The sequence below is a fragment of the Mobula hypostoma genome, chromosome 1 (genome assembly GCF_963921235.1).
Source record: "Mobula hypostoma chromosome 1, sMobHyp1.1, whole genome shotgun sequence".
NCBI classification, from domain to species: domain Eukaryota; kingdom Metazoa; phylum Chordata; class Chondrichthyes; order Myliobatiformes; family Myliobatidae; genus Mobula; species Mobula hypostoma.
In genome coordinates, this window is record NC_086097.1 from 3,931,310 (window position 1) to 3,954,952 (window position 23,643).

Consider the following 23,643-nt stretch of genomic DNA (forward strand, 5'->3'; position numbering starts at 1 on the left):
TCAATACAGGAACCTCTCAAGGCTGTGTACGAAGCCCCCTCCTTTACTCCCTGTATACCCATGACTGTGTCATCACCCACAGTTCCAATTTGTGAATTAAATTTGCCGAAGACGTTACACTGATTGGCCTAATCTCAAATAATAATGAGGCAGCCTACAGAGAAGTCATCACCCTGACACAGTGGTGTCAAGAAAACGACCTCTCCCTCAATGTTGCAAAAACAAAGGAGCTAGTTGTGGACTACAGGAGGAATGGAGACAGGCTAGCCCCTATTGCCATCAATAGATCTGGGGTTGAGTGGGTGAACAGCTTCAAATTCCTCTGCATAAACATCACTGAGGATCTCATGTCGTCTGTACACACCAGCTGTGTGGTGAAAAAGTCACGACAACACCTCTTTCACCTCAGTTGAAGAACTTTGGTATGGGACCCCAAATCCTAAGAACTGTCTATAGGGGCACAATTGAGAGCATCCTGACTGGCTGCATCACTGCCTGGTATGGGAACTGCACTTCCCTCAATCGCAGGACTCTGCAGAGAGTGGTGCAGACAACTCAGCGCATCTGTAGATGTGAACTCCCCACTATTCAGGAGATCTACAGACACAGGTGTGTAAAAAGGGCCTGAAGGATCATTGGGGACCCAAGTCACCCCAGCCATAAACTGTTCCAGCTGCTACCATCCTGGAAACGGTACCTCAGCGCAAAAGCCAGGACCAACAGGCTCCAGGACAGCTTCTTCCACCAGGCCATCAGACTGATTAATTCATGCTGTTACAACTGTATTTCTATGTTATATTGACTGTCCTGTTGTACATAGTATTTATTATATATCACTATAAATTGCACATTGCACATTTAGATGGAGACATAATGTGAAGATTTTTACTCCTCATGTATATGAAGGATGTAGGTAATAAAGTCAATTCAATTCAATATTAATACTGTTTGAGAAATTTTCCATAGATGCTGCCTGGCCTGCTGAGTTCCTCCAGCATTTTGTGTGTGTGTTGCTCTGGATTTCCAGCATCTGCAGATTTTCTCTTGTTGGAGATGAAGAGGAATTTCTTTTGCCAAAGGGTGGTGCATCTCATTGCCACAGATGGCTGTGGAGTCTAAGTTATTTGAAGCAGAGGCTGATAGGTTCTTGCTAGTAAGGGAGGAGACTGGGGTTGGCAGGGAAAATGGATCCTCCATGATCCTTTGGTGGGACAGACTGGATGGGCCAAATGGCCAAACGTTAAGAGGCGGGACCTCCAGCAGCTCCGCCTGATTGACTGGTGGACGGTCACCTGACGCTTGAGTGACGGCACCGCTTGCCCCATTGTTCCGACGCGACGCCGGCCGCGGTGGCGGGAGTGTCACGTGAGGCTGTGCGGAGCGGCGGGCGAGAGTGTCACGTGAGGCTGTGCGGAGCGGCGGCGGGGGTGTCACGTGAGGCGGAGCGGCGGGGCGGCGGGCGATGTGTCAGTGGCGGGGTGTGCGCCGCCTGTCAGCCCAGACTGGGAGCCGGCCGGCTGGGGGCGCCTCGCAATGGATGGTGCAGTAAGTCAGAGTTTGTCTTTGCTCCCCATGCAGTGTCTTGGGGGAATGAAATACAGTGGCAATAGCTGCTGGTGTTCAGGGAGGGTTTGTATCCAGAGAGCCGGTGCCAGTGCATGATTGCAATCACCAGCATTCATTCACCAATGAATGTAATGCAGAGAATTAGCAGGTCAGCTTTTCTGAACTACGTTCCTAAACTGTGCAACTCAATATCTAAAACTATACGGGATGCAGACTCAGTTGATACCTTTAAACGCCCTCTCAAAGCCTAATTATTTAACCTTGCTTTTAATTAACATCTCTTTGCCTTTATTTTCCTGTTTGCACTTTATTCCATTGTAAAGCACTTTGATCGTATGTACAAAAAGTGCTCAATAAATAAGTTGTTATTAGTGAGTTAGGCATCATTGACATTGTTACACACAGCTGACGTGTAGCGGACATAATGTAGCTTATTGGCAAATTTAAGTATTGTATGTTCAGTCAGCTGCCAGGGATGATAATCCAAGTCCTTCATTCCAAACAGGAAGTTTAGGGTGTCCTGACGAAGGGTCCCGGCCCAAAACGTCGATTGTACCTCTTCCTATAGATGCTGCCTGGTCTGCTGCGTTCACCAGCATTTTTTGTGTGTGTTGCAGGAAGTTTAGGGCGTGTCTGAAAGTCTTCATGGTGGAGTGGTTTTTTTTGCTGTATCAAGGGAAGAAATATTAGACTGTCAGTTCACGAATAATGATGGTAGCCCAAAATAGTATTGCAGTTGTTTCAGTATCACTGGCAAATGTTGTGAGATGTGTTGTTGTACAGCTGCAGTACAAATGCATTACGTAATAATAAAATACATTAAGAATATATACATCGTGCAAAAAGAGAGCAGAAAACAAAAAAAATAGTGAGGTAGTCTACATGGGTTCATTGTCCATTCAGAAATCTGTTGGTGGAGGGGAAGAAGCTGTTCCTGTGACTTCAGGCTCCTGTACCACATCCTTGATAGTAGCAATGAGAAGAGGGCATGTCCTGGGTGATGGGATCCTTAATAATGGATACCATCTTTTTGAGGTATCACTTTTTGAAAGCCTCCTCAATGCTGGGAGGCTAGTGTCCACGATGGAGCTGGCTGACTTTACAACTTACGCAACTTTTTCTGATCCTGTGTAGTGCCTCCTCTGTACCAGGTGGTAATGCAGCCAGTTAGAATGCTCTCTACGGTATATCTGTAGAAATTTGCTAGAGTCCTGAGTGAAATACCAAATCTTCTCAAACTCCTAATGAAATATAGCCGCCTTTGTAACTGCATCGATATGTTGGGCCCAGGATAGAGCCTCACAGATGTTGACACCCAGGGACTTGAAGCTGCTCACCCCTTTCCACTGCTGATCCCTCGGTGAGGACTGTTGCATGTTCTCTCAACTTCCCCTTCTTGAAGTCCACAGTCAGTTCCTTGGTCTTACTGAGCGGGAGGTTGTTGCGTGTGGGAGAAGATGTCCACTCTCAAAGAGGAGATGTGGAGAGAAATAGAGAAAAAATATGAGAATGAAGTGAGCATCACTGAGTCATGGCTGAAAGAAGGTCTTAGTTGGGAATAGCGTCCAAGGATCTACTTTGTTTCAAAAGGACAGGCTGGAAGCCATAGGCGGTAGTGTGGCTATAGGCTAATGGGTGTATGGGATTGAGGGGGATCTAGGATCAGCCATGATGGAATGGTGGAGCAGACTCTGGGCTGAATGGCCTAATTCTGCTTCTATGTCTTTGCCCTCTTCATCATCAAGGATACCTTTAAAAGGTGGTGACTTCTATCATTAAAGACCCTCACCGTCCAGGACATGCCCTCTTATTGCTAACAGTTTCAATTCGTGGGGAAAAAGTGAACTGTTTCATTTGACAAGTTTCACTTCAGACCTAGGCCTCAGCAAGGGCCCATTGTAACCCCTTGAACTAAGTAGCTAGGGGGAAGTCCTGGTAAGGTAAAGAGAAAGGAATAAGCAATGGTGCTGAATATTTAAATGGGTTGTAATGACCACAATCTGTCAGGAATAGACAATGCAAACAAATGCACAGGATCAGGAAATACTGCAAACTCAGTCAGCTCCATCATGGGTACGAGCCTCCACAGCACCTTCAAAAAGCAATGCCTCAAAAAGGCAGCATCCATTATTGAGGTCTCTCATCACCCAGGACATGCCCTCTTGTCATTGCTACCATCAAGGAGGAGGTACAGGAGCCTGAAAGACACACACTCAATGTTTTAGGAAGAGCTTCTTCCCCTCCACCATCACATTTCTGAATGCACAATGAACCTCTTTTTGAACTATGTGTTTAATTTATGATATATGTGTATATGTAACATAAATTTTATATATAATTGTAATTTATAACTATTATTACTGCTGCCATTAAAACAACAAATTTCATGACATATGCCAGTGATATTAAGCCTGATTCTGGAATGTCTCCAGTTAAAAGTCAGAACCGGGAATAATGTCACAAGTAAATGTGTGTTTGCACATTACACAGTTCATTTACATTAATACCAGTGAATCCTCCATTTTAAAAGTTTGGATTATGTTTGTTTCTATGCCACTTCAGTTAACCTCATTTCATCATGAAAACTATATCTTGTTATATTTTCAGAATTAAGTTAGCAGGAAATATGATGCGTTCCCCAAATGCAAGTAGCATTCATAGCAGGAATTTAAATATGATTATCCACTTTGGATGGAAAAATATAAGGGAGGAATATTTCTTTTTATTTGACAAAAGAATGAAATGAGCTGATGTTCAAAGGAACATCCTTGCACACGAGCACATGTTCAAAGGATATCCTTGCACATGAGGTCATAGAAGGTTAAAGTACACTTGGTGCGAGTGATAAGAAAACAGGACATTGAAACAGGAGATTCTGCAGATGCTGAAAATCCAGAGCAACACTCACAAACTGAGGGAGGAACCAGCAGGTCAGACAGCATGTATGGAAATGAATAAACAGTCGATGCTTCAGGCTGAGGGCTGACTCTTCATCAGCAAGTAATAAAGCCCAGGGAATATAAGTAATAAGTCAAAATCTAAAGGGTGGAAATTAATTTTATTCAATGCTTTGTGTTCAGATTCTGTGGTATGGAAACACCAGTGTCTTTGAAAGGAAAATCCTACAAAAAGTAGTGGATTTGGCCCAGTATATCAGGGGCAACCCCCTTCCAACCATTAAGCACATCTACATGAAATACTGTCGTAGAAAAGCAGCATCCATCATCAGAGATGCCTCCCCCCCACTCTTCTTTCACTGCTGCCTCAGGAGCGAGAGTACATGCCTCAGGACTGTCACCACCAGGTTCAAGAACAGTTACCCATCAGGCTCTTGAAGAAAGGGCCTGATATCAACACTATCTCTGAGCCCTTTGTCTCTTCCACCAATCAACTTCCCAGCTCTTTACTTCACCTCTCTTCCTCTCCCGGTTTCACCTCTCACCTACCACCTTGTACTTCTTCCTCCCCTTGCCCCACCTTCGTACTCTGACTTCTCAGTCCCGAAGAAGGGTCTCATCCCGAAACATCGACTGTTTACTCTTTTCCATAGATGCTGCCTGGCCTGCTGAGTTCCTCCGGCATTCTGTGTGTGTTATTTGGATTTCCAGCATCTGCAGATTTTCTCGTGTTTGGCATAACTACACTCACTTGCCCATCCATTGAGATGTTCCCACAACCAATGATTCACTTTAAGGGCTCTTTATCTTGTAATCTCATGCTCTTGTTATTTATAACTATTTATTTATACATGCATTTGCACAGTTTGTTGTCTTCTGCACTCTGGTTGACCTTTCGTCGATCCTGTTTACAGTTACCATTCTATAGATTTGCTGAGTATGCCCGCAGGAAAATGAATCTCAGGGTTGCATATGGTGACAAGTAAGTACTTTGATAATAAGTTTACTTTAAATTTTGAAAACGTATGCAAAATGCATTCAGAGGTACGCCAGTTAACATTGTTCATGCCACAAGCTTTATGGCAATATGGGGATTTGCACCCTAACTTGTTCTACTCTTCCATTGGTTGTGACCCAATTTATGTCGGATCTCACCAATGTACAGAATGGTATATCAGCATTTATTGTGAGAACACTGCCATACAGATGACTCCTGTATTATGGCAAACTTCAAAGTAAATTTATTATCAACACACGACTATGTCACCTGAGATTCAATTTCTTGTGGGCATATTCAGTAAATCTGTAGAATAATAACCATAACGAAATCAATGAAAGACCGCCAAACTTTAGTGTTCAACCAGAATGCAGATGACAGCAAACAGTGCAGATATAAAAAGAAAGAAAGAATAATAAACAAGCAATAAATAGAGAACATGAGATGAAGACTCTTTGGAAGTGAGTCCATAGGTTGAGGTAATAGTTCAGTGATGGGGTGAGTGAAGTTATCCCCATTGGTTGTGAGTTGTGAGGCTCCTGTACCACTGTCCTGATGGCAGCAGCAAGAAGAGTGCTGGTCCTCAGTGGTGGGTGTTCTTAATATTGAATGATGGATGCTGTTTTCCTGCAGTTCACCCTCACAGAAATCACAGGTCACTACCAAAAAAAACACCTGTGATACAGAATAAAACTTCTCTTATGAAACTTAAATGAAAATTAGGAAATAAATTAACAAAGTTTACGCTGTCTTCAGCTCACATTTCTTGATGCACATTGAGATGACGCAGCGTCGCCTTATTGAATATTGGTACATGGACCATTTTCTAGGAATGCAACTACCTTCTCCAATACTCCCATACCCAACCCTCCTCAACAGGGAGATCACCAGCATCAGACTAGGGTTATCTAATTTCAGTTAAAGAGAGCCCTGATGTGACACATCTGGAACATGGTGAACAGGTCTTGATTCTCGATCAATGGAAGGAAACACTTGCAATATAGCAAGTGTAACGACTGATCTCTCAAGGTTGTCATTGCTGGGGATGAGCTCCCACGACCTATTAAATGCTCTGTTTCTACTGAAAGGAGAAAAGGCAAAGGTGGGTTACTGGCGCCTTAAAACTAGTTGCTACGGGCAGATGGGGTTCGTCAGCTATGGTTGGCAGCTCATCTAGAAAGAAAACTTTGATCTCAAACCTGTGTTGCCTTACGGCTATCCCACTCATGGAGAATGCTTCGATTGTAAACCACAAGGGACAAATTCAGAGCTGGAGTCCCTAAGGGAGTTCTACGTTGAGTTCAACACTGACTGGCAACTCCTGTGTTGCCACTGGTGCCAAACAGTATTGGTCTCTGCCATTCCTTTGGATTCATCAGCTGCATGGAGGGGGTGCCTGCTACATGGGTAATAGTTTGCTTGCCAAAGACCTGGGGGAATTCAGCAGGTCAGGCAGCATCTATGGAAAGAATTAAACTGTTGATGTTTTGGGCTGAGATCTCTTACCGGTCCTGATGAAGGATCTCAGACTGAAACATTGACTGTTTATTTCTTTCCATAGATACATCCTGACCTGTTGAGTGCCTTCAGTATTTTGTGTGTGTTGCTTTGGATTTCCAACATCTGCAGAATCTCTCGTGTTTATTATTAAGAGGATATTAGAGAAGAGTATGAACTCCATCATATTATGATCACTGTCTCCTGAGAGTTCCTTTACATTAAGCTCCCTAATAAGATCTGGTAATGAAACAACACCCAATCTAAGATAGTTTTCCCTGAGTAGGCTCAAGCACAAGCTGCTCTAAAAAGCCATCTCATAGGCATTCAACAATTCCCTCTCTTGCGATCTAACAACAACCTGATTTTCCCAATCACCTTGCATACTGAAATCCCCAATTACAATTGTGTTGTTACCCTTAATACATATCTTTTCCAGCTCCCTTTGCGGTCTCAACCCCACATCTTAGCTACTGTTTGGAGGCCTATATATGATTCCCATAATGGCTTTTTCACCCTTGCAATTTCTTAACTCTACCCATAAAGATTCGACATTTTCTGACCCTATGTCACCTCTTTCTAAAGATGTAATTCCATCTCTTAGCAACAGAGCCACACTACCGCCTATGCCTTCATAGAAACATAGAAAATAGGTGTAAGAGTAGGCCATTCGGCCCATCGAGCCTGCACCGCCATTCAGTATGATCATGGCTGATCATCCAACTCAGAACCCTGTACCTGCCTTCTCTCTATACCCCCCTGATCCCTTTAGCCACAAGGGCCATATCTAACTCCCTCTTAAATATAGCCAATGAACTGGCCTCAACTGTTTCCTGTGGCAGAGAATTCCACAGATTCACCACTCTCTGTGTGAAGAGGTTTTCCTCATCTCGGTCCTAAAAGGCTTCCCCTTTATCCTCAAACTGTGACCCCTCGTTCTGGACTTCCCCAACATCGGGAACAATCTTCCTGCATCTAGCCTGTCCAATCCTTTTAGAATTTTATACGTTTCAATCAGATCCCCCCCCTCAATCTTCTAAATTCCAGAGAGTATAAGCCTAGTCGATCCAGTCTTTCATCATATGAAAGTCCTGCCATCCCAGGAATCAATCTGGTGAACCTTCTTTGTACTCCCTCTATGGCAAGAATGTCTTTCCTCAGATTAGGGGACCAAAACTGCACACAATACTCCAGGTGTGGTCTCACCAAGGCCTTGTACAACTGCAGTAGTACCTCCCTGCTCCTGTACTCGAATCCTCTCGCTATGAATGCCAGCATACCATTCGCCTTTTTCACCGCCTGCTGTACCTGCATGCCCACTTTCAATGACTGGTGTACAATGACACCCAGGTCTCGTTGCACCTCCCCTTTTCTTAATCGGCCACCATTCAGATAATAATCTGTTTTCCTGTTCTTGCCACCAAAGTGGATAACCTGCCTGTCCTTTCGATACAAAGTATGCCCTTTGACGTTAAGTTCCCAACTATGGCCTTCTTTCAGCCACGACTCAGTGATACCCACAACATCATACCGACTAATTGCGCTTAGTGTTCATCCACCTTGTTCTGAATGCTATGCGCATTTAAATACAGCACCTTCAGTCCTGTATTCTTTGCCCTTTTGAATTTTGCGTCTGTGGTACAATTTAACACTTTGCTCTGTCTGCATTTGTACCCAATCATTGGCTTGTCCTTCCTCACATTCATGTTACACTCATCCTCGACTTGTAAACCTGCTGGCTCATCCTCAGCTCTATCATACTGGTTCCCATTTCCCTGCCATATTAGCTTAAACCACTCTCAACAGCTGTAGTAAACCTGCCCGCAAGAATTTTGGTCCCCCTTGGATTCAAGTGCAAGCTGTCCCTTTTGTACAGGTCCCACCTGCTCCAGAAGAGGTCCCAATTATCCAGGAATGTGAATCCCTGCCTCCTGCTACACAGACACAGTGGGGTTGAGAGGGAAAACAAATCAGGCATGATGGGATGGTGGAGCAGAAAGGCCTCACACTGCTGCTATGTCTATCATCTTCCGGTCTTTAGCTACTGTTACCTTCGTGCCTTTTCACTGCCTCATTTTCAATGGTCCCAGTATCATGGCCCAGTGGTGAAATTACTCACCCACTTTGCAGTCTTTGCTCATCTAGCTGTGCTAGCAGTACCCTGTACCTGCTAGAAGAGTCCGAAGCCAAGACTACCAGTGCTGCCTCCATGAATCCCCATTCCTGCCTCAGTATTTACTCTATAAATGAAAATCTAAATAGACAACTTTTCTCTTTGGATCAAAGGAGTATGAGAGGCCACTTGTTAGCGGTGGACAAGGTGACAGAGTCATAGATAGAGTGGACGGCCAGAGACCTTTGCCCGGGGTGATACTGAATGGCATAATTTTAAGGTGATTGGGAGGAAACCTACAGCACAATACAGGCCCTTCGGCTCACAAAGCTGTGCCAAACATGCCCCTACATGTAGGGGAGATATTCTTTACACAGAGTGGTGGGTACATGGAATGCTCTGAGTGGTAGGGACTTTTAAGAAACTGAGAACCTAGCCTGGCATCCACAGGCACTTTGCTTAATGGTGCTGGCTCGTGGCATAAAAAAGTTGGGAAGCCCTGTCTTAGATAGGTACATGAATGATGGAAGAATGGAGGTCTATGTAGGAGGGAAGGGTTGGATTGATCTTAGAATGGGTTAAGAGGTCAGCAGAACATTGTGGGTTGAAGGCCCTGTACTGATCTGAAAGCTGTATTTGAAGACACCAGATAAGGTGAGGGAACACCTGTAGGATAATAAGAAACATTAGAGAATTTGTTCCTTTGTGTCATTAAATAATTTTAATTAATTTTACTTAGAGATACAGCGTGGAACAGGCCCAACAAGCTGCACCCCCCCACCCCCCACCCAATCAAAGGCAATTTACCATGACTAATAAACCTACTATCCAGAATGTCTTTGGAAACCAGAGCACCCGGAGGATACCCATCCATTCCACAGGAAAGACGTACAAACTCCTTACAGACAGCTGATCTCTAATGCCCCAATTGTTGTGCTAACCGCTACGCTGCCGTGGTGCCCCTATTTCGTGTCTGCATAACGCTAAAGTAGCTTGTGTGGATAAGAGGGTCTTTGTTTTAATAACTGAGAACTAGAACTGTAAAGCCACAGCAATATTTCACCGCATTCCTGGAAGGATATGATTGCATTGATATGGAATGAAGGACATTTATGGAAATGCTTGCAGGTCTGATTAATTTTAGCTTTGTGGGGATAAAAACTGGATATCGTGATTGTTTTCTTTGGAGCAGAGTGGAGATTTAATTGAAGTGTGTAAAATTATTATAGTCCTACCCTAGAGCAATTAAGAAGAAATACTTATGATATTGATAGAAAACTTAAAGTTGAATTAAGAATTTTATTTATGCAGAGTATGTTTTGTGTTTGTGCATGGAGAGGGCCATTGAAAAGGTGGAAGGAACAGGAGCCTTCATTAAATCTTTAAAAAGTTTTGGTGCCTTTTACCAAAAGGTTCTTAACCTTTTAATCCAAGGGTGTTTTTTTGGAAGTCAGTAAAGAGGCACAAAACTTGTTACTTCACGATTGTTTTATTAAGAGTTGATAGAACAGAGGAAAGTTGAACACAGAAAGCTAAGATTAAAGATAGTGCTGCTTTTTGTTTGGGTATTATACACCCAAAATAAGGAGATTCCTTTCAAATCCATAGATAAGAATTAACCAATTAGAAAGTATTGGACAATGGGATGACCCATTGGGCACCCTTTGAGAGAAGGGTAGTGCAGTCTGATGTGACCAGAATGAACATTAAATTTTCCTGAATGCTATTGGTATCACTTTGCTTTGGAAACTGAAGTAGAAAACCTCAGTTATTAAAGAAGAACGACATGTAGCAAAGCAAATATAGCTCCTCCTCATTTAACGAAGGACACTTTTGATGGCATCCTTTCTGGTTTATCTGCCACATGCAGGTTGGAGGAACAACACCTTATATTCCATCTCGGTAGCCTCCAACCTGGTGGCATGAACATTGACTTCTCTAACTTCCGTTAATGCCCCTCTTCCCCTTCTTGCCCTATCCCTTATTTACTTATTCCTTTTTTTCCTCTCTCTCTGTCCCTCTCACTATAACTCCTTGCCTGCTCTCCATCTTCCTCTGGGCTCCCCTCCCCCTTTCTCTCTCTCTAGGCCTCCCGTCCCATCATCCTCTCATATCCCTTTTGCCAATCACCTGTCCAGCTCTTAGCTCTATCCCTCCCCCTCCCGTCTTCTCCTATCATTTCAGACCTCCCCCTCCCACTTTCAAATCTCTTACCATCTCTTCTTTCAGTTAGTCCTGACGAAGGGTCTCGGCTCGAAACTTCGACTGTGCTTCTTCCTGTGGATGCTGTCTGGCCTGCTGTGTTCCACCAGCATTTTGTGTGTGTTGCTTGAATTTCCAGCATCTGCAGATTTCCTCGTGTTTGCGTTTTTATTGTCAAAGTATGCATGTATAATACAACTTTGATATTTGTCTTATCCAGATAACCATTAAATACAGAAAGACCATGGGTGTTGATGAAAGAAAAGGCATCAACTCCCCCCATCCCTGACTGGAAGGAAAAAGAAAAGAAACAAAACTCGCAGGCCCCCAAAACACTTAAACTTTTTTAATTGTTCACCCTGTACAAGCTTCATACTTGGCAGGCATGACATTGAAACTTTCAACAATTGACACTGCAAGAAGGGAGAGTAATAGTATTTCTACCCATCAGCTCCAACCTTCTTTCTTCATTCCCCTCCTTCCTCCCCCCCCCACCCTATTCTGGGGTCTTCCCCCATCCTGTGGAGTCCTGAAGAAGGGTCTCGGCCTGAAACATCGACTGTTTATTCACTTCCATGGATGCTGCCTGACCTGCTGAGTTCCTCCAGCATTTTGTGCGTGTGAGCAATAGTATGTTATATTTTTGTTGAATTATCAGAATCAGCTGTATGCTGTGAAATTTGTTATTTTGAGAGCAATACGGTGCAATAGATAACCCGTACTGTAGGTTACAAGAAGAAATACATTAAAAAACAAGTAGTGCGAAAACCTGTGGTGCAGAGGTTAGCATGACACTATTAAAGCTCAAGAGTTCAGAGTTCAGTTTTGGCACCCTTCTTTAAGAAGTCTTTGTATGTCGTCCCAGTAGAATATGTGGGTTCTCCCCAGGTGCCCCAGTTTCCTCCTACAGTCCAAAGAGATGTTTGTTAGGTTAATTGGTTATTGTAAATTGTCCTGTCAGGGTTCATCTCGTTTGTAGGGTTGCTGGGCTGACAGGGCTCGAAGGGCCTATTCCGTGCCGTATTGCTAATAAAGTAAACATATTAAAATCAGAGAGATCAAAATGGTGAAAAAAATCAGCAGTAAGTTTGGATTTTGCTGAGATGTTTTTATCCTTTCAGTACCGAATTTGCTATTGAGGTGGGTGTTATTTTTCTGTTTTATGTACATAGTGTGGACCTGTGTCTATAGTCTCTGATCGAAGTGAAATACAAGCTCTTGGAGATGAACATCCTGAAGACAGAATTTATCAACAAAAAGTACAGGTATGATTTTATTTTTAAATTATGTGAAGGAAAGTATTGCTGTTTTTCATCATGTGTACTATGGTAACACGAATTAAATTGTACAGTAAGTCACTATCTGTGTCAATCAGAATCGGGTTTAATATCACTGGAATATGTCATGAAACTTATTTTGTGGCAGCAGTACATTTTAATACATAATTAAAAACTAAACTACAATGAGAAAAAATGTTTGCACAAGTTATGTGTATATAATGCAAACAGAACATGTCTCTCTATGGTAATCTTCGGGAGAGTCTAGATTTACTGCAACTTGTGGATTGCATGCACATGGGACAGAGAATACAGTCACATCTTTTTTAAAAAAAAACTTTGCCTGGATTTGCATTTTTGCCAGAGTTTTAAGTGAATAGTTTAGAAACACACACAAAATGCTGGAGGAACTCGGCAGGTCAGGCAGTATCAATGGAAATGAATAAACAATCGATGTTTCGGGCTGAGACTCTTCTTCAGGACTGGAAAGGAGGGGGGAAGATTCGGGAATAAAAAGGTGAGGGGAGGGGAAGGAGGGCAGTTAGAAGGTGATGGGTGAAGCCAGGTGGGCTGGAGGGGACCCAAGGGAGGTGATAGGTGAGGAGCAGAGGCAAGAGGCCAGAGTGGGGAACAGAAGAAAAGGAAGGGGAAAAATATTACCAGAAGGAGAAATCTATATTCAGGCCGTCAGGTTGAAGGCAACACAGACAGAATATGAGATTGGCCTCATCATGGCCAAAGAGGAGACCATGGATTGACATGTTGAACGGGAATGGGAAGCCCATAATACACTGTATATCCCTTTCATGTCTGCCTGCAAATGTGTAGTCATCTTTTTCTTTTTCCTTCAGGATATCAGTAAAAAGTATGCTTTCTTCAGAAGAACACTTGGTGATGGAAACTGCTTTTATCGGGCACTCAGCTTTGCTTATCTGGAGTCAATGCTTGGAAACAACAAGGGAATCAAAAAGTTCGTTGTTTTATTTTAAATTTTTTATTCAGAGATACAGCGTGGAACAGATCCTTCCAGCCATTTAAGCTATACCACCCAGCAATCCCTGATTTTACCCTATCCTAATCACAGGACTGTTTACAATGACCAATTAGCTTTCTACTCAGTACGTCTTTGGACTGTGGGAAGAAATCAGGGCACGCGGAGGAAACTCACACATTCCACGGGCTTTTTCTTGGGCGTTAACCAATGCTAACTTTGTGAAAGTTATTGATGAGAAGGTTGACGCACATATAAATATGAACATAAGGTTAATGCCTGCGAGCAGAATTATGCAATTCAGCCCATTTAGACTGCTCTGCTATTTCATTGTGGCTGATCCATTTTCCCCTCAACTCCTTTCTGATGCCTTCTCCCCATAACCTTTGACTCCCTGATTAATAGAGTCATAAAAAAGTACAGCACTGAAACAGGCACTTCTGCCCATCTAGTCTGTGCTGAACCTTTTAAACTGCTTACTCCCATTGGCCTGCAACTAGGACATAGCCTTCCATACCCCTACCATCCATGTACCTATCCAAACTTCTCTTAAATGTTGAAGTGAGGCCTACATGCGCCACTGTGCTGGCTGGTTAGATAGATCAGCAACCTATTAACCTCCACTTTAAATGTACCCAATGACTTGGCCTCTACTGGTGTCTAATTGCTAAGGCTAGGTGCTGTTTTGATCTTTGTTAAAGGGCAGGATTTTCACTCTTATTGCAGTTAAAACAGACATATCCAAGGATGTGAGATGAGAGGAAGGCTCAAAGGCTTTGTGCTTTTTTTGTCATAGCTGTTTTGCCATCAGTGCTTGAGTACAAAGCATGATAGCAGAAAACAATAGTCACAACAAATATTATATAGCCCAAGTCCCTGAGTGGCATGGCCTGTAGATTGATTTTGTATGGGATGTCCTGCAGCCATGTTTCTGCCAGAACAAGCGCACAGCAGTTTTTCTTTTTGTGCTGGTGAATGGAGATGAGAAGGAACTTCTTTAGCCAGAGGGTGGTGAATCTGTGGTATTCGTTGCCATGGGAGGCTGTGGAGGTCACATCATTGAGTATATTTAAAGCAGAGGTCAATAGGTTCTTAGTTAGGCAGGGTGTCAAAGGGTACAGAGAGAAGGCAGGAGAAAGGGGTTGAGATAGATAATAAATAAGCCATGATAGAATGGCAGATCTGACATGGGCTAAGTGGCCCATTTCTGTTCCGATATCTTGTGGTCTTACGGCCAGTGCAGCTGCAGGCGAATGCAATCTGGCTTGTCTTCCATTGAGCGAACACTGGAGGGCAGCACTGATGGGATGGGCCGGCCAGACCCCAACCCAGTCAGAGCTGTTAGTGAACAGATGTTAAAATCCTGGCTTTGCCAAGTATGGTGCTCATGTAATAATACCATAACCTATCTAATATGAATTGTTTTTATTCAGACTTCGACAAAATTTAATACAGAGTAGAGAAGACCTTCTGGCTGCTGGATTTGCTGAAAAAACATTTGAAAATTCTTTCAGCACTGTAAGTATTTCATTTCTGAAACGTGGTAAATTTAAGATTTTATTAGTCTTCTGTCTCAACTACTCAAAATGTCACATTTGATAATGTAATGGGATTTGACCCTGTAATCATCTGCAGTAGTGATTTCAACTGGAGGTCTGCTTGGCTAAAAAATGATCTGTCCAGGCAAATCTAAAGCCAACCCAGAATGAACCTAAAAGGGCATACAGTTACCGTTCTTGATGCTTATCGAACATGATTAGGTCCTGTTGGGTTCAAGTCAGGTTGCCAACCTCTACTGAACCAGGGTGCATTTAAGACCATAAGCTATACGAGCAGAATTAGGCCATTTGGCCCATCGAGTCTGTTCTTCCATTTCAGCATGGCTGATCTATTTCCCTCTTGGCCCCAAATCTCCCCGTATCCCTTCATGCCCTGACCAATCAAGAATCTATGAGCCTCTACCTTAAATATACATAAAGGCTTGGCCTCCATAGCCGCCTGTGGCAATGAATTCCACAGATTCACCACACATGCGCGTGTACCTACAGCTCAGAGACTGCAGCGGTTCAAGAACGCAGCTCAATGCCAGCTTCTCAAGGATAACTAGGGATGGGCAATAAATGCTGACTTGATGGCAATGCCCACATCCTGTAAATGAATAAAAATGTTTAAAAATGTGAAGAAATTCCTCCTCGTCTCCTCGTATCCATTCTAGACTTGCATTGAGCTAGCTGCTATCTGGTTTGAAGGACTGATGAAGGGTCTTGGTCTGAAATGTTGACTGTACGCTTTCTCCTTGGATGCTGCCTGGCCTGCTGAGTTCCTCGTATGCTTATTTTCTAGCCCACCAGCCTCTACATTCAGTGTCATTTCTGTCACCTTCAGCAGGATTCTATCACCAGTTGTGCCTTTTCTTCCCTTCCCCTTTCAGTTATTGTGGAGGGAATAGACCCTTTGAGATTCACTGGTCCAACCTTCCATCTCCGTCCGCGTTCTTTTTATGTAGGAGATGTAACATCTGTCCTTTTTTGTCACTCCTTCCAAGCATTCGGGGACCCAAAATTTCCTTCCAGGAGAAGCAATGGTTCACTTGGACTTCCACCACTTTAATATACTGGGTGCGCACAATATGGTGTCCTAGAGTCACAGAACACTACAGCACAGAAATAGGCCCTTCGGCCTTTCTAGTCTCTGCCGATCTTTTAATCTGCCTTATCCCATCATCGTACACCTGGACCATAGCCCTTCATACCCCTCCACCCATGTACTTAAGTTAAATATTGAAATCAAACCGGCATCCATCACTTGCGCCAGCAGCTCGTTCCACTATCTCACTACCGTCTGAGTGAAGAAGTTCCCCCTCATGTTCTCCTTAAATATTTCATCTTTCACCCTTAACCCATGACCTCTGGTTTTTTTTTCTCCCCTTGCCTCAGTGGAAAAAACCTACTTGCATTCACTCTATACCCCTCATAATTTTGTATATCTCTATCAAATCTCCCCTCATTCTTCTACGCTCTAGAGAATAAAGTCCTAACTCTTTCACCCTTTCCCTATAGCCCAGGTCCTCATGTCCCAACAACAGCCTTGTAAATTTTCTTTGCACTCTTTCAATCTTACATCTTTTCTTGGGTATGTGACCAAAACCGTACACAATACTCCAAATTTGGCCTCACCAACTTCAATGTAACATCCCACTCTGAGTAATTCAGATGAAGATTGGGTGAAAGTTTTTCATTCGGTCCACAAGTTTAGTTCTCCATCCTACTCCTACTCTGATTTCAGTCCTGTACCTCCAATGATTCTCCTGAAATGCCTGAACTCAGCTTAAGGAACAGTTCTTCATCTCACATCAGAGCAGTTAAATTGAATTTGATGCTGAATTTAAGTTTCTTTTTCTGTAAGCTTATCTCAGTTTTAGTTTCCTCTCCAACTCTGTTAAATTATTTCCTTGAAAATTATGATCTGAAACTTATCATAGATGGTATGTTTTTTTTCCGCTACACTCTCCAACTTACAATACCATTTCTCTCACTTTTCAAGGTCAGATCAAAGTGTAGCGGTTAGCGTGACGCTATTACAGCTCAACTCCAGTGTTCTGTACAAGAGCATTGGTACGTCCCTTCCTGTGAGCACATGTCTTTCCTCCAGGTGCTCCAGTTTCCTACCACAGTCTAAAGACATAACTGTAGGTAGGCTAATTGGTCATTGTAAATTGTCCTGTGATTAGTCTAGGGTTAAATCAGTGGATGGCTGGATGGTGTGGCTCATTGGGCTGGAAGGGCTTATTCCGCACTGTATCTTTAAACAGAAAAATAAAATAGACATTGCTTCTATTTTCTCCACCGCACTGTCCAACTTGAATAATATTTATCTCGCTTTTCAAATTCTGATCAAGAAACATTTGACCTAAAAGGGAAAGTTTCTTTCCTGCAGATGCTGCTTTACTTCCAGCATTTTGCATTTTTGTTTTGGATTTACAGCATCTGCAGCTTCCCCCCGCCCCCCTCAATGGAAATCTTTTCTTTCTGGTGCTTTTGATAGTATGCAATCCTAGACAATTTAAAGATACAGTGCAGTTAGTGACCCTCTCAGCATAACAAGCCTGTGTCACCCAATTACACCCACATGACTAACTTACAAACCCGTATGTCTTTAGGGAAATGGGAGAAAACCGAAGCACCCAGAGGAGACCCACATGGTCATGGGTGAATGTAAAAACTTTTACTTAAAATACTACCACACTCATCTATTGAGATGTTCCCCCAACTAATGATCTCACTTTAAGGACTCTTTATCGTGCTACTTCATTCTGGACAGTGGTTGCAATTGAACCAGGGTCACCACCACGGCTGTAAAGCATTAAGCAAACCGCTACGCTACTGTGCCATCCTAATATCTAACATACCTTAACAACAGGAATTCTGCAGATGCTGGAAATTCAAACAACACACATCAAAGTTGCTGGTGAACGCAGCAGGCCAGGCAGCATCTCTAGGAAGAGGTACAGTCGACGTTTCAGGCCGAGACCCTTCGTCAGGACTAAGGTCTCGGCCTGAAACGTCGATTGTACCTCTTCCTAGAGATGCTGCCTGGCCTGCTGTGTTCACCAGCAACTTTGATGTGTGTTGATCTAACATACCTTGATGAGTAAAGATCAAAATGAGCTACGGCAATTGTTGTAAATGGAATCTGACGTTTCCTTTTTCTGAAATAAAAAGTGGATTGATACAGATGTTACTGTTAGGTTCTCTGGTTCCAGTTTCTGGATGTGATTGACCTGGTAGAAACGGACGGTTCGGTCTCCAAGCTACTTGCTGTTTTCAATGATCGTGGTGCTTCAGATCATTTAGTGCAATATCTTCGACTACTAACATCCGCATACTTGCAGAAGCAGTCCAGCTTCTTTGAATTTTTCCTCGAGGGAGGCATAAGTATTAAAGACTTCTGTGCTCAGGTCAGTTTTAGAATTGGTTATGTTGACTGGCTTTATTTATTGATGATGGAGCCTACCTTCAAATTTTGGAAACAATTCTTTTTGGTAAATATTAATAGACAATATGGCTAATTATGGATAAAGTACGAAGTAAAATGTATTATCAGAGTACATGCATGTCACCACATACAACCCTGAAATTCATTTTCCTGCAGGCATACTCAGCAAACCTACAGAACAGTAACTGTAAACAGGATCAATGAAAGAGCAAAGATAATAAACTGTGCAAATATATATATAAATAAATAGCAATAAATAACAGGAGCATGAAATAACAAGATAGAGTCGTTAAAGTGAGATCATTGGTTGGAGGAACATCTCATTAAATGAGTCTGGTAGTATTTTAAGTAAAAGATCCTGAATGTAAGCTGACCTATCATTACAATGCCACTAATGTCATCATTGTGATACTAGACTGTGGTCTGATTCATTGATTCAGTTGTTGCAGTCATCATTAGGTTGAAGACCATAAGATATAGGAGCAGTATTAGGCCATTAGGCCCATTGAATCTGCCCTGCCATTTCATAGAAAAACATAGAAAACTGACAGCACAATACAGGCCCTTCAGCCCACAAAGTTGTGCTGAACATGTCCCTACCTTAGAAAATACTAGGCTTACATATAGCCCTCTATTTTTCTAAGCTCCATGTACCTATCCAAAAGTCTCTTAAAAGACCCTATCGTATCCGCCTCCACCACCTTTGCCGGCAGCCCATTCCATGCACTCACCACTCTCTGAGTAAAAAAACTTACCCCGACATCTCCTCTGTACCTACTCCCCAGCACCTTAAACCTGTGTCCTCTTGTGGCAAGCATTTCAGCCCTGGGAAAAAGCCTCTGACTATCCATATGATCAATGCCTCTCATCTTATACACCTCTATCAGGTCACCTCTCATCCTCTGTTGCTCCAGGGAGAAAAGGCCAAGTTCACTCAACCTGTTCTCATAAGGCATGCTCCCCAATCCAGGCAACATCCTTGTAAGTCTCCTCTGCACCGTTTCTATGGCTTCCACATCCTTCCTGTAGTGAGGCGACTAGAATTGAGCACAGTACTCCAAGTGGGGTCTGACCAGGGTCCTATATACCTGCAACATTACCTCTCGGCACCTGAATTCAATTCCACGATTGATGAAGGCCAATACACCGTACACCTTCTTAACCAGAGAGTCAACCTGCACAGCTGCTTTGAGTGTCCTATGGACTCGGACCCCAAGATCCCTCTGATCCTCCATACTGCCAAGAGTCTTACCATTAATACTATATTCTGCCATCATATTTGACCTACCAAAATGAACCACTTCACACTTATCTGGGTTGAACACTATCTGCCACTTCTCAGCCCAGTTTTGCATCCTATCAATGTCCTGCTGTAACCTCTGACAGCCCTCCACACTATCCACAACACTCCCAACCTTTGTGTCATCAGCAAATTTACTAACCCAACCCTCCACTTCCTCATCCAGGTCATTTTTAAAAATCACCCAGTCTTGCTGAAATCCATATACACTACATCTACGGCTCTACCTTCATCAATGTGTTTAGTCACATCCTCAAAAAATTCAATCAGGCTCGTAAGGCACGACCTGCCCTTGACAAAGCCATGCTGACTATTCCTAATCATATTATACCTCTCCAAATGTTCATAAATCCTGCCTCTTCAGGGTCTTCTCCATCAACTTACCAACCACTGAGGTAAGACTCACTGGTCTATAATTTCCTGGACTATCTCTACTCCCTTTCTTGAATAAACGAACAACATCTGCAACCCTCCAATCCTCCGGAACCTCTCCCATCCCCATTGATGACGTAAAGATCATCGCCAGAGGCTCAGAAACCTCCTCCCTCGTCTCCCACGGTAGCCTGGGGTACATCTCATCTGGTCCCGGTGACTTATCCAACTTGATGCTTTCCAAAAGCTCCAGCACATTCTCTTTCTTAATATCTACATGCTCAAGCTTTTCAGTCCGCTGCAAATCATCACTACAGTCACCAAGATCCTTTTCCATAGTGAATACTGAAGTATTCATTAAGTACCTCTGCTGTTTCCTCCGGTTCCATACACACTTTTCCATAGGTCCTATTCTTTCATGTCTTATCCTCTTGCTCTTCACATACTTGTAGAATGCCTTGGGGTTTTCCTTAATCCTGCCCGCCAAGGCCTTCTCATGGCCCCTTCTGGCTCTCCTAATTTCCTTCTTAAGCTCCTTCCTATTAGCCTTATAATCTTCTAGGTCTGCTTATATGGTTATCTCTAACATTATCCAGCTCTGTGAACCTTTTGTAAGCTTCTCTTTTCTTCTTGACTCGATTTATTACAGTCTTTGTACACCACGGTTCCTGTACCCTACCATAACTTCCCTGTCTCATTGGAACATACCTCTGCAGAACTCCACACAAATATTCCCGAACATTTGCCACATTTCTTCCATACTTTTCCCCGAGAATGTTTCCAATTTAAGCTTCCAATTTCCTGTCTGATGGCCTCATAATTCCCCTTACTCCAATTAAACGCTTTTCTAACTTGTCTGTTCCTATCTCTGTCCAATGCTATTGTAAAGGAGATAGAATTATGATCACTATCTCCAAAGTGCTCTCCCACTGAGAGATCTGACACCTGACTAGGTTCATTTCCCAATACCAAATCAAGTACAGCCCTTCTTCTTGTAGGCTTATCTACATATTGTGTCAAGAAACCTTCCTGAACACACCTAACTAAGTCCACCCCATCTAATCCCCCTGCTCTAGGGAGATGCCAATTGATATTTGGGAAATTAAAATCTCCCATCACGACATTCTGTTATTATTACACCTTTCCAGGATCTGTTTCCCTATCTGCTCCTCGATAACCCTGTTACTATTGGGTGGCCTATAAAAAACACCCAGTAAAGTTATTGACCCCTTCCTGTCCCTAACCTCCACCCACAGAGACTCCGTAGACAATCCCTCCATGGCGTCCACCTTTTCTGCAGCCATGACACTATCTCTGATCAATAGTGCTATGCCCCCACCTCTTTTGCCTCCCTCCCTGTCCTTTCTGAAACATCTAAAACCCGGCACTTGAAGTAACCATTCCTGTCCCTGAGCTATCCAAGTCTCTGTAATGGCCACCACATCATAGCTGCAAGTACTGATCCACGCTATAAGCTCATCCGCTTTGTTCACAACACTCCTTGCGTTAAAATAGACACGTCTCAAACCTTCAGTCTGAGCACGTCCCTTCTCTATCACCTGCCTATCCTCCCTCTCGCACTGTCTACAAGCTTTTTCAATTTGTGAGCCAACCTCCTCTTCCCCAGTCTCTTCAGTACAGTTCCCACCCCCTAACAATTCCAGTTTAAACTCTCCCCAGTAGCCTTAGCAAACTTCCCCGCCAGGATATTGGTACCCCTGGGATTCAAGTGCAACCCGTCCCTTTTGTACAGGTCACACCTGCCCCGAAAGAGGTCCCGATGATCCAGAAATCTGAATCCCTGCCCCCTGCTCCAATCCCTCAGCCACGCATTTATCCTCCACCTCATTCTATTCCTATACTCACTGTCGCGTGGCACAGGCAGTAAGCCCGAGATTACTACCTTTGCGGTCCTGCTTCTCAACTTCCTTCCTAACTCCCGGTACTCTTTTTTTCCATGACCTCTTCCCTTTTCCTACCTATGTCACTGGTACCTATATGTACCACGACCTCTGGCTGTTCTCCCTCCCACTGCAGGATGTCTTGGACAGGATATCATCAAGGCTGATCCATTCTTCTCTCAGCCCCAATCTTCTGCCTTCTCCCCATTTCCCCTAATGCCCTGACCAATCAAAAATCTATCAACCTCTGCCTTAAATATACCCAATGACTTGGCCTCCACAGCTGCCTGTGGCAATGAATTCCAGATTCACCACTGTCTGGCCAAAAAGCTTGAAAGATGAAATACCTTTTAGGACATAATCATAATTTTGATCTTCACTTAATTGTTCTTCCCTGAGGGACATTTAAGATGCTCACCACCCCATTTTGGAGTACACAAAGTATATCAAAACACTGTATGGAGTTCATTATAGTTTGAGGAAGGAATCCCTGAGAAATAACTTTATTTTACTTTAGAAAGACTGACTAGTGGTTTTCTATATTGATAGAATTTATTTTTCCTATTTTTGCTTTGGTAAAAGTCTCATATCCTTCTGAAACAGATCTCAGATTTAAAACTGAAATTTCTGTTCAAAAATATTTAGGTGATTTATTTTGGCACATCCATTAATGTAAAATAGGTTTGCTATTATAGGATAATTTCTGATAAATTGGTTTGCCGGCTGGGATCATTTTTCTGGGGCCTTGCTGTTTATAGAGCTGGTTTTTATACATATATAGTAATACCTAGTTTCTCTCCCTTAGGAAGTGGAGCCAATGGCCGTGGAAAGTGACCATATTCATATCACTGCACTGACCCAAGCCCTGGATATATCAATCCAAGTGGAATATATGGACAAAACAGACTCGGAAGTCAACCACCACATCTTTCCAGAGGGATCTAAACCTTTGGTTTACCTACTTTACAAACCAGGACATTATGATATACTTTACAAAGCAAGCAATACCAAATAGTCTTCATTTCACCTTGCAGTTATAAGTCTTCATGCTGTGGGCCATGATTGTTTGGGGAGTGTTCCTTTGGGGGTGGGGTAAGTAAAATAATCAATGTGAGCAGAATCTTTTGCCATTTCTGACATTCCAAATTAATGTATATTCCCAACCACTGAGTGCATTTATATTTTTCTTCGATATTAGTGTACAGTCATGTTAATTTAATACACCCTTGCAAAAAAGACTTTCAATCATGCTCTAAATTGAGTTATAAAGTCTTCACCTATTAGTCTAACATCTTTTTTCTTTTTAAAAGGAACAGGATTGAATTGTTTTTTTTTGTTTATGCAGGGTTTGTGGATTGAGACTCCTCCCTTGTGCCTCCTCAAATCAATAGAGAACATTTCTGCTCGGACTTAGTTGTAATTATAAACTCCACAGTGAATTTGTTGTATGCAGCCATGCTGTTGACAATTCATTGTTTCTTTGCACAACATTGATGCCACCTGCTGGAGGACTTTACACAGTAAATCCAGTTTAT

At 42.9% G+C, this 23,643-nt stretch overlaps 1 protein-coding gene across 2 annotated transcripts; it reads left to right on the forward strand.

Moving 5' to 3' along the window:
• Nucleotides 1–1,343: 1,343 nt before the first annotated feature.
• On the forward strand, nt 1,344–23,123 carry LOC134344103 (ubiquitin thioesterase OTUB2-like). 2 transcript variants are annotated; one of them, XM_063043370.1, is made up of 6 exons: nt 1,344–1,545; nt 12,445–12,537; nt 13,401–13,519; nt 14,974–15,058; nt 18,288–18,497; nt 22,914–23,123. In XM_063043370.1, exons 1-6 carry the CDS (start codon nt 1,534–1,536, stop codon nt 23,121–23,123), a joined length of 729 nt encoding a protein of 242 aa, XP_062899440.1. In that variant the 5' UTR covers nt 1,344–1,533. The 2 variants fall into 2 exon arrangements, with proteins under 2 accessions (XP_062899440.1, XP_062899449.1); XM_063043379.1 differs by having other exon boundaries at nt 1,346–1,545; nt 18,303–18,497.
• Nucleotides 23,124–23,643: the final 520 nt, after the last annotated feature.